Genomic DNA, 14,517 nt, shown 5'->3' with positions numbered 1-14,517 from the left:
GCACATCCCTGCACGAGTGTGGACAGATATGTAGATTAATAACACTGTGTGGACTGACAGCCAGCCTCTCTATGGGATGCCAACTTTTACACTGTACCTGCCTTTCAAACGTGGCTTACAAATGAACCTGCACTTTGCTTGCACACACAGCTTTCACATGCAGGTCTCAGTATGATCTCTGTGGGTCATCCCAGAGCCTTTTTCTTCCATTAACATGGCTGATGAATTTTTTAAGGTCTCTCTCTTTTTTCTCTTTTGCTTCAGTTAATTTAATTTAAGAAATAACAGACAAGGCTATGGGGTATGATGAGTGTGTGTACAGTGCTGTGAACAAATTCCTCTATTGATTTATTGGAAGGACTAATCTTACTGTTTTTTTATTACATGTTTTTTATTTCTTGTCTTTTCTTACTCAAATGTTTCAGATTATTATTAAATAAATTTTTATATTATACAAGGATCATCTGAGTACATATAAAATGCATTTTTCAAATGATAGATTCTTTAAGAGAAAAAGCTATCCAAATGCAGAAGAAATCTGTAAGGACGAAAACACTTTTCCACAGCACTGTATCCATTCACGAGAAATTCATATTTATTTTCATTGCTGAATCTAAATACCACTTTGACTTCCTTGAAAGTAGCATCAGCAGTTGCTGTTTACTCAGTGGTCGCACAAGTAAGACGAACTAGGTATGTTGCATACCAGGATCTAAATTATTAATGTCCTTGTAATCCTGCTGGCTTTTATGTTAACATAAATAAATCATTCAGAGTGAATAAAATTTGTCTGGAATACATTCCAGCCTTTTTGTTTTGTACAAATAAGTGCAGTAGAGTGCCTAAAATTGCCTTTTTGTTACTACATTTCTCAAAGCAGGTTTCACAGACGTGTTGACACTGGTAATGCCGCGGTGCTTGCTAGAGCCTTCTCTGTGAAGTATGTCAGAAAGGGATTCACAGCTGTGACAGTATCATATACTGTGCTTTTGTCAAAGAAAGCTGTGACAATGCTGCCACCTGCTGTTTGGAGCGTTCGGGTTAACCATCATCCTTCGTGTGCAGGTCTGGTGGGTTTTCATTTTGTGAGTAGACAGAGTTCTAATTGATGTGAACTTGGAGCCATAATAAATCACATCAACCCAACAGAGAATCTTTTTTGTATGGAGCTGTGTGTGTGTGTGTGTGTATGTGTGTGTGTGTGTGGCCACAATCTGTCCCTTTGCATCCTTTATCACAGATAGAATATTGTTCCATTCAATAAGCCAAACACAAATGATCAAATAACATGGAGGAAATTACTTCTGGTACCTTGTTGTATTTCATATATGGTTAATAAAGATCACTTTAGAAAGCCATGAATATCTTTTTTCAACACAGAGGAAAGGTTTAGGATGGTGTCGAGGCTTGGAAAGGATTCTTCTCATACAGTTCCTGAAGTATTCTTTTCAGCCCCCTGTCTGTGGTTACCTGCTCAAAATGCCAATCATGACTGATACAAAGCGCTGCCATCTGTGTGTCACCGGCATTGTGCATGATGGACTGAGGTACTTGGGACAAACATGTGGCACTGGTAGGACTGGCCTTTTCCCCCATTTAATAGATGCTGGCATTTTTATTGTTCTGAATGCGTTGCAAAATTGCATAGATATGAAAAAATGGCCTCTCGCTGCAGCTTGTTAAAAAACCAATTATAGAAGCCGCACAATAGCCATTGTGAAGCATGTTCTCTTATTGGTGTCATGGCTTTCATTTACTCAATTTGTCCCAAATGTCACTGGTTTATGTGCGTGTGTAAATGGGAAAGTGCGAGAGCAAGTAAGGAGGGACAAGGAGGATGAGAGTATCAAATATGATGGTGCATTGATGTCTTGTAAAAATGTATATGCGTATTTTACCTTTTATGCTGGCGTATTGTTAAAAGGTGTTAAACATAGGGAGACGGAGATGTCTCTCCTGACTTTGAGAGTGGTGATGATTTATATGCATGTAAACTATGCATCTAAGTCTAAATCAAGTGTTATAAACTGAGTCGTAAAACTTGTAACATGATCCATTAACTATACAGCTTTATATTATTTATAAAGGCCTAATAGCATACAGTGTCATGCAAAAGTATTCATTTCTTTTAATTTCACATTTAGTCACATTACAACCTAAAAGTTTAATGTGTTTAATTGAGAATTTATCTGATAGACCAACACAAGGTTGATTGTGACATGGACAGGTCATGATGCATAGGTTTAAATATTTTTTCTGAAAAAAATAAAAATAAATCTGAAGAGTGTGTTGTGTATATATGTATTCAGCTCTCCTGAATCAATACTTTTGGGGTAATTGTAGCTTTTCAGTTTTTGGAGGGATGTCTCTACCAGCATTAAACATCTAGTTGCTGAAGTTTTTGCCCATTCGTTTTTACAAAATAACTCAAGCTCAGTCAAATTAGATTGAGAGAATCTGCTAAAATATATTTCTCTCAACTTGATTTAAAATCCCTGTTAGGGGCCAACATTCAATATCTTAAATTCTCTGTTTAGTATCATGAATTACCATTAATCCTCATGAAATGTTTCCAGGTTAAAAATTCCCATAATTGTGCAGCCCTGCTTAGTAGTTATATATTTTGCCCCCCACTAATGCTGGTACAATGGTTTGGTTCATTTTACCAACAGCAGTGCCATCTGCAGAGCAGAGGAGCTCTTTTGAAGCTCACATAACTGACCTCCAGTTAGCAGCTTCTTAAAACAGAAGACAAGTAACACATTTGTTTTACTTCCACTTCCCAATAGAATAAAACACATTAACATTTTGAATCTTATTCACCGCATTACTTCGTTTGAATCTTGTTACAGACTGCCATGTAATGTCATGTAAAACAATTAAAACAAATTTATTTGGACAGATCTGAGCTTTTTTGATGATTACAAATATTTCTATAATATTTAACCCTCTAAGCAATAAGTTTTCAAGAAAAGAAGGGGAAGGGGCTGAGCGGTTGAGCACCGCGTGATGTGTGTAACAGCTGAGACTGAAGAGGAAATGGAGAGATGATAGCAGAGAGAGAAAAAGAGCTAAAAAAAAAAAAAAGGAAAAGCACATAAGTGTCTAAACTATTTTTGACTATGGCTGAATTATTTGATTGGATATTTGCCAATTCTGATCCAGATGTTAATAATTACCTTCTGGTGATGTGCATTTTTTTCCGTTGGCGCCCCCTCCGCCCCACCACGACCACAACATATAATTGCTCTTGAGAAATGTCTCTGTTTATTGTCCCCCCCAAACAATGACATGGATTTTCCGCCCTCACCCCGGACTGATACAACCAATTTTTTTTGGGTGAAAAGCTTTGTCAGCTCTATTAAAATGAGTCTTTTGCAGAGAGAAGATGAACACTGATGATTAGTGTGACTCGTTGCTTTGTTTTCTCGATACGAATAGCTTGCATTTTTCACATTAATGCACGTCTTTGTCTGACAGTTACTTCCCCTTGTTTTGTAGGTAACAAGGAAGCTGGTGACGAAAAGGGGAATGACGATGGTAATGCAGCTCCATGGACCATTAAAACATATTCTCAAGCTCTCTGCTCCACATATGCTTCTTGATGTCATTTGTCATCAAAAATTAAATTTTTATATTCGTCTCTGCTCAGTCAAAAAAAAAACTTCTCTTATCACACACGCTTGGAACAAAGAAATCCCTCAATTATGTATGGCTTAAGAAGTGACATTCTTTCTCTGTCCTTTTTTTGTCTCTTAATTTATGCGTGTCTTTGTGGTTACATTGCTCTCATACTGCATTACAAAGACAAAGCTGTACAAAGAGTTGGAATGAGAAAGGCTTTTTGAGGTGATATGGAAAGCCAAGTCATTTCAACTCTCGGCTTTAGCACCAAACCTGAATGTTTTCCTCTCATTTGAATTCTTTTTCTGTTTTGTAGAAGCAGGAAATGAAGATGTAGACATGGCAAGCCAACCTACAGGTAACGTACCATTTTTGAGTCCAATCTCCAGGAAAATAGTGAGTTTGATTAGATGTGATAATCTTGAGTAAAGATTTCCACCTCACTAACCATCACATCCTAATGTAGCATGTTGTACTGCTTCATACCTCTTTTGGAAGCTGAAATTATACAAGTTTACTGGCATATGGCTTTCTGCTTCGGTTTTTCACTAGCTTTATGTATAAAGCTATTGCATGGACAGTTAGGTTAGAATAGAGAAATAGCAGTCCGATTATAATGCAAATCTTCAAATACATCAGTGTAGAACATCTCAAAGCTCAGATGTGATTTGTTGCACAAACACCAAAAGCTGTAAGTGAAGTGTATAGGCGAGTATATAAGTATATCTGTGCATTTTCTTTTGGCACATTGGCAACCATTAACTTTGAGCCAGAACCGTTTCTCTTTTTTGAATATCCTCTGTGCTGCTGGTATATAATTAAGATTCTGCATTTGCATACTGGCAGCGAGCGGTGCCTCATCTCTCTTCTGTTTTTGTTTTATTCAAATCCCATGCCATTGACAGTGATTTGACAGATAGAGCCTCTCTCTGCATGAATTTTGGAGGCATTCTATGAGCACGTTCTAGCAAATGCTGTCTTGGGATGCCATCCAATATCTGGGATGTGTAATTACCTTCTCATGAGAAACAAACAGGAACTTAAGAGCAAAAAAAATACCAGCAGGATAATTTAACTGAAATTGCTCTATACAGTGCTGTACAAAAAGGTAATGATACCCTTTAAACTTGTTCAACCTTTTAGCCTCACTGCAGCCACAATTGTTTTGTATTTTCTTGTAATTTAATTAAAAGACCAAAACAAAACGCTCCATAGTTGTGATATAAAAATAAAAATCTGAAAAGTGTGACCTGCATATGTATTTAACCTACAGTCAATACCTAGTAGAACCAGATGTCTTTGTAATCGCAACTGCAAGACACTTAGGGTAAGTCTCAAGAGGATTTTGGTCTGGACTTTGACTGCGCCATTCTAACACCTTTCCAATGTACCTCTGGCAGTATGTTTAGGTTCGTTTTCTGGTTACCAGGTGAGCCACTTTCCCCGTTTCAAACCCTTTGCTGCCTCTAACGGGTTTCTTACCCTGTGTTTAGCTTCGTTCATCTTTCCATTAAATCTGAACAGCCTCTCTGTCCCTGCTCAAGTAAAGTATCCTCAGCATGAGGCCATCAACCAGTGTGTTCGGAATGATGTGTAGAATTTCCTACCACACATAGCATCGTAACGTAGCCTGAAAAGTAAACTTTTTGGTCTTATCTGACCAGAACACCTTCTTCTTTTGGCAAACTGAAGACAGAACCTCTCATGAATTTCTTTCAGCAATGCCATTTTTCTCGTCACTCGTCCATCAAGACCAGATTTCTAGAGTGTACGACAAATAGTTGTCTTGTCAACAGATTCCTCCACCTGAGATGTGGATTTCTGCAGCCCCTCCAGAGTTATTATGTACCTCTTGGTGGCTTCTCTGAGTAGTGCTGCCTTGCCCACCCTGTTTCAGTTGTGCCTATCCAACAAACCTCTGATGCCTTCATAGAACAGCTGGATTTACTTCTTGTACTAATTCAGTGATTTCTGAAGGCAACTGGTTGAATTAGATTTTATTTAGTATATAAGGCAAAATACAAATGCACACACTGTAAAAGAAAAGTCCTAGGGGTGTCAGTACATTTTGCACATACATAGATTGTGCTTTTTCTCCACATTCTATTACTTTGATCTTAATTATTAATACTATCTAAATGTAACCATATGCACTATACTACTGGCACCTATATTACAACAATTGATGTGAGAAAGTTAAAACATCTAATCCTGGAGCCCGTATTTCTCCAGTCAGCCTCCATTTAAACCAAAAATGAGCAAACTGTTGCTCTGCAATCTTTCACAGAGATTCCTGTCAGCAGTAATGGAGTATGAACTTATGTTTCTGCCACATGTTGAAAGATTTCATGGGAAAGTTTTGACTCTCAAATGCTCAAGTTAATCATTCAAAACTCTCTTCCTTTTAGTTATTTTTTATTTGTATTTATTTTTCCTCTAGATGAACCATCAACTAATATGGAATTGGAGCCAGAACAGAATGACGATGAACACGAAAAGCCTGATGAAGACAAGGTATTGGCTGCTGCTGACAAGGAAGACGACAATAAAGAAATGGACCCCGGCAAAGATGAGGATAACAAAGGTATATTTCTAACAGCAGCTTTGGGACAGCAGAATAAATTACAGAAATTTCTTTCAGTTTATTTTCTCAGGACACAAAACAAATTATCTACCAAAGCAAATAGATGGTTAAGCTGTTCTGTGAAGGCCTGATCTGATGTCATACACATGTAACAAATTAGACAACATATTTTCTATTTCCAGCAGCGCAAGTGCAACCTGCCGCAGAGGAAGATAACGACCCAACAAAGACCTCCATGGAGGGGGAAGGTAAGATCTGATTTTGTTTTATTTGATCTCATCTTATATAAACTGACTGACAGTTTAAATGAATTACTTTTTATTGATGTGATTTTCATTTCCAATCTGATCTATCTGTTCACTGTTGTATTGCATTACAATGGTCACTTTTGTTTCTGCTGTAAGCTTCACTACATTTTCTTTGAAATCAGTCTCCATCGATTCCACCACCTATATGATGTCACTTGCTACAGGAGGTACAAAACACACCTGGGAGCCTGAGGTTGCAAAACAAATTTTAGGGAGCCACAATGGTGGAAATGCTAGAGGCAGCAAATGAACAAATTGCGCTAATAATTTAAACAGTGCTTTTCACACTGATCTACGTAAAGATGTGTAAAAGATCTTGAAATAAACTCATGTCCATTTTAATATAATATTGTCACACAGAAACAAATTTCATTTGTGCTCATTTAGTCTTTAAGAAATGATTGCTTTCAACAAAAGAATATGGGCACCGCAGCTGTGGAAGAGCGCTTCTGTACCATTTCATCGGGTTTAGGCATACAGAGAGGGAAGTATGATTATTCCTCTTCGTACAGTCTCTCTAAAGTCCGCTCTAAAGTATTCTTCTCTTCCACATCAAGGCATTTTGGCCCACCTGTCTTTGCAGAATTGAGAGCAGAACTTATGGTTCCATCAGTTATTAATTAATATTAATAGGTATCAATAATTAGACCGGACTTTGAGTTATTTTTGGTCAGCAGTGGTTTTTGTCCTGGAACTTGGAAGCCATTTTTGCCCAGTCTCTTTCTTGTTATTGAATCTTGAACTATGGCTGACTTAACTGAGGGAAGTGAAGCCGGCAGCAACTTAGATGTTGCTCTGGATTCTTTTGTGACCTTTTGGATGAATTGTCATTCTCGGAGTAGTTTTGGTCAGCCAGCCCCTCCTAGTGAGGTTCACCACTGTTCCTTGTTTTCTTGATTTGTAAATAATGGCTCTCACTGTGTTTTGCTGGAGTCCCAAAGCCTTACAAGCAGCTTCGTGACCCTTTATAGACCTACAGACGTCACTGACTATGTTTCTAATTTGTTGTTGAATTTCTTTAGATCATTGTTGGTGATTATATTTTCACATTGGGCCAGGTGGTTTAAATAGCTTTTCTCCCTTAAAAAGAAAACTCATAATTTGAAGACTGTATTTTGCATTTCCTTGGGCAGGTTGTCTTCAAATCATATTGAAATTTAATTGATGATCATAAGTAAAAATAAAATGGAAAGATCCGCAAGATGACAAATACTTTTTCTTTTTATGCTTTTTTCTGTTATTAAAGAAATAATTGCTTGTATTAATGTTTAGTTAAGTGATTAATCTGCAAGTTTTGTCTTACCTATCCTGACTTAGTATCATAAACCTATGTGTGCATGCAAGGTAATGACAATAGTATTATTTTACTAGTCCAGTATAGCAACATTGTTAAGAAACAACTTAATAGACAGCTTGTGTGTTTGTTTTCCTTTCTGCAGGTATTGTTGGTCTTGAGAACAAAATATTTTTGCAACACATTAGCATAAAGAGTGACCTGGGTTAAGAACATTTTTAAAAGAAGCATCATGTTTAATGTCTTTTGACAACAAATTCCATGAATTGTGTTGTGGGTGTAGCCAAAGTCTAACAGAGGTTATTTGTCTTTGCCACAAACCCCAACAGTGTGTATTAAACCTGACTGGGGTGGTAATTTTGTGCCATTACTGTGCAATATTGACTCAGAACTGAATCCCATAAAGTAGGGAGGTCAAAGTTGTTATTGAGAAAGAGATTCAGAAAAATATCAAGTATTTTGGATCAGAAAAGGTCTTTTAACAAAAGTGTCTTTGCAGCCAGTGTTTATTTATTCAGGCTCCTGAAAACTTGTGCTGGTGTATGAGCATCTCCTCTTAGTCAAGGTTTATGTTCCTGCCCACACATCCGTCTTTAATTGCCTCCAATTTTTGGTGGCTCCTCACTTCTTAATTGTATTCTCCTGAGCAATAAGGGTTGAATTTCAAACCCCAGCAGCCCATCTTCCACCACTGCTCCAATACAAAGGTTTGAGTCACTTTCTCACCTCCGTTTCACTTTCCCTTTGACTGACATTCAATTAATTTGGGGAAAGAGTTAGCGGTCCTGATGGAGCTGAGATAGCCTTCTCTATCCTCTATGAAAAGCCAGCAGAATATATTCTACCCACACTACAGACTTTGCTTCCCCAAAAAGCGTCACTCCAGCCTGTTCACTGTCTTGACTGAGCCTGCCACTATATTTCACTGTCTTGCATACCATGAGCTATGTACTGGTTGGCAGGACTGTCAGGCAGTAAACAGTAGTGTCAGTTCTGATTGGAGGCACATTGCATTTTGTATAGAAAAGTAGGGGCCTTGGCCAGGCTGCTGCCTAAACTGTTTCAGATATTAATGCTTATGGAGCTCAATAGAGAGCAGCCAAACCATGCACAACCAGGTTTTCATAAAGTAAGACCAAATGTTTCTAGAGCCAATGCTTTTTATTAAAAATAATAACTGTAATCCCGCTGCCTACACATGGCTGTGAAAGTTAAATCTCGCTTTTCGAAAGCAGTAATAAAGTGCTTCACAGTGGCAGGGGGAAATAAAAAATCAAGCAGCATTTGACATTACCAACATCATTCAGGTTATGAATGATCATTAGTAATTAATTACACTTTCATGCCAACAAAATGATTCTGAACAAGAGTAAATTTGTCCTGCACTCTCTGGTCTGGGGATTGTGGAGTTTGAGGTAGTGGGGTATAATGTTGGGGGAGCAAATAGCATCTGAGCCTTTGAATACTTTGGTGTAAGGACATTGAAAGATTTAACTCAGTTAAATGCTCTAATAAACACCCAAAACATCAGCCCTCCAACCTAAACAATTGCTTTAAAAGGGATATAAACAGTTTACTATCTTAACCGCTGTAGATAACTTAAATGTCTTCATGTAGAATAAATCTAGATTAGTTGGTGCCGGAGGCTGGTGCTAACAGCTAGTGCGAGGTGGGCCTAGACCAAACCAAACTTCTACCATCCTTAAACAACTCCAATCAGAAATCTATTTCACAAACTTTAAAAGGGTCCCCACAATTTTATTGGATTTTATAAACTCAGAAGACAATAATTATTTACACTGGAAATGGATGCTGAACCCTGTTTTCCCACAGCAGAGCTGCCCATTGGTACTGCTACTTGATATTTTTATTTTTTTTGCTATATTTAATTTGCAAAGCTGTAGTGGTGTTAGCTATGACGATCCATTTGTTACTCGTTAAAAGCTACGGTAGAACTGCCCCTGCTATAGTAAGACAGATTAGAAGACAAACATCAAGGGATGTTGTGATGAGACGGGATGAGAGAAGCGTGGGGCATGTAAAAGAGCTGATCGGCTACTTTCTGCTGCAAGAGTATGTGTCAATGCACAACTGGGTTAGAGTTCAAGAAAATTTCAACTGTAACCATGCAGCACAGGCTTCACCAAGCTGCACGCACCTCCATGGGAGAGGTAGACATTCCTAATCTGCTGGCTTTTGGTCTAAAAGCCTCTTTAGGTATTTACTTTGACTGGAAACGCTTTACATGTTCTATTTTAAGAATGACAGGAAGACTGTCTCCTTGCTAATTATCAACTTCTTGGTAAATAATCAACTGTTGCACTAGCATTAGTATAAACTGCTATTACATTTTGGAGATTGGATTTGTTTTAGGGCGGTAGAAGACACTTTGGTCTTAGCTCTCCAGACAAGCCATTTTGGAAACAATGTGAATTTTTACTAATACTAATAAATAAATAGAACTAGAGAGTTACTTTTTATTGTCTCCTGGCAATAGTAGATATTGCAACTGAACAATAAAATGTGACCCATAACACTTTACAGAACTTTATAGTTAACATAAAAAAATATCTTTTTAGCGGGAGCTGACATTTCTTTTGGTAACTCAGCTCACTCTCTGTTTACCTGCGCAGAACCTGTTTAAATAACTACCACAACCAGAAGGCAGTGTTAAAATAAAAGTCAGTCTTTCAAAATAAAAGCAGCCTGTTCAGAATTCCATTGTTCCTGTGGACTGTGTGTTTGGACACTTGATGTCACATGTCCCCGGGAACACGCTGGGTTGCTGACACACTTTAATGATAATGTAATACTCACACATTAAAGCTTAAGGAATGTGCTATAGAATAATAACACGGCAACGTTGCTGCTGCTCTTCATAGGTTGCCAAAGAACAATTCACATTTGTTTTGGTGCTGCATAAAGCTTCTGACACTTCCCAAAACATCTGCTAACTCTTACATGTACAATGACCAATAAAGATGATTATTATCAGATCAATGTTTATACAGAGACATGAATGAGTTATATAAACTGTCACATGTGTCACATTTGTCACAGATGCTACAGATGATAACCTCAGAGGACTAAATTTCATCTGGACATCATAACCAGTCGTGCACGTGGAGGGTTGAAGCCAAAATGCAGAGGCAGAGTGGCTGAAGTTGGTTGAAAACAAGGCGGTTTTGATGGCATGTGAAAACTTGACTCATGTCACATGGAGCTATGAGGCCATTACATTTCTTAAATGTCTTTTTTGTTGCTTTTGACCAGCTGTGCTGGCACATTGTGGTGTTTTATAGACATCATTATTACTTTGTCTTGAAAACTGAATTTCTTACTTTTTTGGTCCTGTATTTGATGCTTAAAAGTAAGTTGACACAAAATGCTTCCTCCAGGCAACCTTTGCAAACAAGCCATTCAAGCCTTCTAATTTTACTATCATGAACGATTAAAATTTAACACAGGAGAGCCCTGTAGAGCGTGAGCTGTTGTAATTTTTTCAGAGGATTGCACAGTCTGACCTTGAGATAAACCTGCTGAAACACTTAGCTTTGTCGTTGTTGTTGATATCAGTCCTCCCAGGCTTTGCCCTGAAACAAACCTGAATGCTCCAGAGCAGCAAACTGCCTGAGCATGTGCTTTTTAATGAGATCTACATTTCTTCTCATGATTAGTTAATTAGGTGCATTTGATTAGCAGCACCTTGGAGCTGATTTCTAACTTAATTTCTGTCAAACCACTAAAGTTGTTTCCGAGGTTTTTTGTTCACAGAATGTGCAAGATTGTTTTTTGTCAACTGAACTTCTGTATTCCTAAATTTAAAACCTGTTGATTATGGGATAACTTTTTATGTCAACATATATACACATATTTTCAAAGGATGGAGTTTCTTCACCACCAGAGTAGCAAGCTGATTGATCACATTGTTTTTCATTTCCAGAAATGCATCAGGACATCCAAGTTTAAAAATAGTTGTTCTGTATCTAAATATAAGGGACTTTTCCTTCTGTTAAATCTTGAAAAATAGTACAATATTTCCGTACATTAAAGCTCTGGCTGTATGGTTAGGGCTGTTGTCTTGCTGGATGGTCAACCTTCTCCCCAGTCTAATGTCTTTCGCAGCCTCTAACAGGTTTTCTTCTAGGACTGGCCTATATTTAGCTCCATTCATCTTCCTATAAACTCTGATATGATTTTCTGCCCCTGGTGAACAAAAGCATCCCTACAGCATGATGCTGCCACCACCATGGTGATGGTGTGTTCAGGTTTTTTTTTTTTACTCCTCTTCCATTAAGGCCAGATCGGTGGTGTGCATGACTAATAATTGTGCTGACAAGATAATCTCCTACCTGAGCTGTGGATCTCTGCAGCTCCTCCACAGTAACCATGGTCCTCTTGGCTGATTAATGGACCCCTGCATGACATGTCAGTTTTGTTCAGAGACCATATTTTGTGTGTTTGCCACTGGTCCTTACTCTTTTCGTTTTTACACGATAGATTGAACAGTTCTCAGTATGATGTTCAAATCTTGGGATGTTGTTTCATAACCTCTTTCAAACCTCCCTACATTATCCCTGAGCCTTCTGCTGTGCTCATTCACAGTGTTTTTTGTTCATTATTGTTTTGCTTTGAGGCCTTCCCAGAATAGCTGTATTTACACTGAGAGATTTGTTGACTTATAAAGGTAGTTGGTTGCTCTGGATTTTTATCAGAGCAAGGAGGGCTGAGTAGAAATGCACGACACACTTTTTTTTTTTTTAAAGTGTGTATTATTTTAATTGTCAAAATATTTGAAAATCATGTATCATTGTATTTTTACTTCACAATTATGCACCACTTTGCGTTGGTCTATCATATAAAATCCCTGCAAACCAGCTTGCAGCTCGTGGCTGTAACCTCCTCACCTTTTGAATTTGCACATTTCTATCCATCGTCGTCAGCATTGTGTGCCGACACCCTGCTTTTTTCACGCAGCTCAGTATGTATCACAGCTAAATATCTCAGTCCCAACTCAGTCACACTAAATAACAAAGATAAATACGACACGTTTATGTTTTGTTCATTTTCACTGCTATCATCAGTATGTGTTAATGTAATAATCTGCTAATTTTGCACACGCTCCTGCATATTAAGAAAGAAAAGTGTAGGATTCTGTTCAGGTCATTTACTGATGTTTCATCAGCTCTTATTACGAAACCATGCCATCTGTTGTTTACTTAGCAATTTTTTTATCAAATAAATATCCAGTTAATTCCAAGCATTTAGTCATTCTGTATGTCACAAAAGCAAAATTGTTAATATCAAATAGATCCCCGTATTTGTGTCTAGAATGACTGAGAAGTAAAAATATGTAGGAGGAGGAAGGGACATTTGATATTTTAAATCCTTCTTGCATTCTCTGCTATTTGCACCATGGGGATAATGTATCTCTTTGCACATGCTGTGAGATTCTATACTTGATAGTTAGGATATTATTAAGGCTCCCAAAATTGAATCAGAATCCAGGCAGTTGTTTTGTATGAATATTCATGGCATACTTTAAAATGAAAATAGGAGCTACATTGTTATTGTGTTTGCCTCATTCTGGTGACTTACAAGAGTGGGCAGCCGCTTCACTGATCTCAGTGCAACACCCATAAATTAAAATGAGACCGCCTAAAGCTAGGAATAAATAAATATGAGTAGTGAGCAGATATTGTTTTTCCTTCATGCAGTGCGATTCTCTTGGGGAAATTGATAGCATTCGTCTTAGTTTCAAAGGTAGGACTCGATGGCTGCACACAAATTTGATTATGTAAAATCATATCCTTATAGCTCATGGTTCTTTTTAGGATGTTTCAAATGTAAAACATCTACATTTGAAACATCATGATTCCTTGTTGATGGTATATTAGACTGCTGGTCAGTTTAATTTGTCTTTCAGCAAGAAAACTGACAAAAACCGCAGGGATGTTGCAGAGATTTTCCTCAGTGTTTGCCATCTAATCTTGGAGATCTGAGCACTCCATGTTCCTCCTACCTTTGATCAAGCTGCTCCCTGGTGCAGGTTCTCTATGAGATGAAAGCAGATTCTTTAATGCTGCTGTAAGAACATTTGCTGTAGGATAATGGTCAAGTGCAAGCCAGGCTCAAAGAGTTCCTAATCATTAAAGTTCATAGTCAAAAAGAATTGAAAGGTAAAAGTACTGGAATACCAGATTTTAGATGAACACCACAAGACGTTTTATAAATGTAACTTCATTATCACTGTCTATTGAGTCCTAATTTATTCACACTTAGACATCTTTATAATGGAGTAAATATATATCCAATCTCTATGCTTTCCACTGTTCTAGCAGCCAGGGTTATACATGCAATATTTAGGATATCTTTTAGGAGTCATGTAAGGTTTTGCATCTGCCTATTCAGCTAATAGTTCCCTCTTTTATTATTCCTATGACCTGAATATTGCAGCTAAAATCAAAACTTCATCAATCAAAACAGTAAATGTTTTTCCAAACTGCTATTACCCAATTTTGCTGAGACTGTGTGAATTGTAGCCTCCGTGTTCTGTTCTTAGCTGACAACTGGCACCTGGTTTGGTATTCTGCTGCTGTTGCCCATCTTCCTCAGGGTTGTTATGTGTTTAAAGAAGATGACATTTTGCATCGCTTGGTTGTAAAAAGTGGGTATAAAAGGGTCTTTGCCTTGATATCATCTCCAAG

The 14,517-nt window shown here is 37.7% G+C and overlaps 1 protein-coding gene across 1 annotated transcript in view; it reads left to right on the top strand.

Annotated features, from left to right (window-relative positions):
- The window catches only part of macrod2 (mono-ADP ribosylhydrolase 2), a 608,769-nt gene that overhangs the window by 575,659 nt on the left and 18,593 nt on the right, over positions 1 to 14,517 (top strand). Inside the window, exons 12-15 of the mRNA XM_047351869.1 lie at positions 3,502 to 3,540; positions 3,941 to 3,982; positions 6,065 to 6,208; positions 6,391 to 6,456. Of these exons, the coding sequence (XP_047207825.1) occupies positions 3,502 to 3,540; positions 3,941 to 3,982; positions 6,065 to 6,208; positions 6,391 to 6,456 (291 nt within the window). The remainder of the gene's footprint in view (positions 1 to 3,501; positions 3,541 to 3,940; positions 3,983 to 6,064; positions 6,209 to 6,390; positions 6,457 to 14,517) is intronic.

Source organism: Girardinichthys multiradiatus, chromosome 22, assembly GCF_021462225.1.
Source record: "Girardinichthys multiradiatus isolate DD_20200921_A chromosome 22, DD_fGirMul_XY1, whole genome shotgun sequence".
Taxonomy (NCBI): domain Eukaryota; kingdom Metazoa; phylum Chordata; class Actinopteri; order Cyprinodontiformes; family Goodeidae; genus Girardinichthys; species Girardinichthys multiradiatus.
This window is presented reverse-complemented; position numbering and strand designations above follow the sequence as displayed.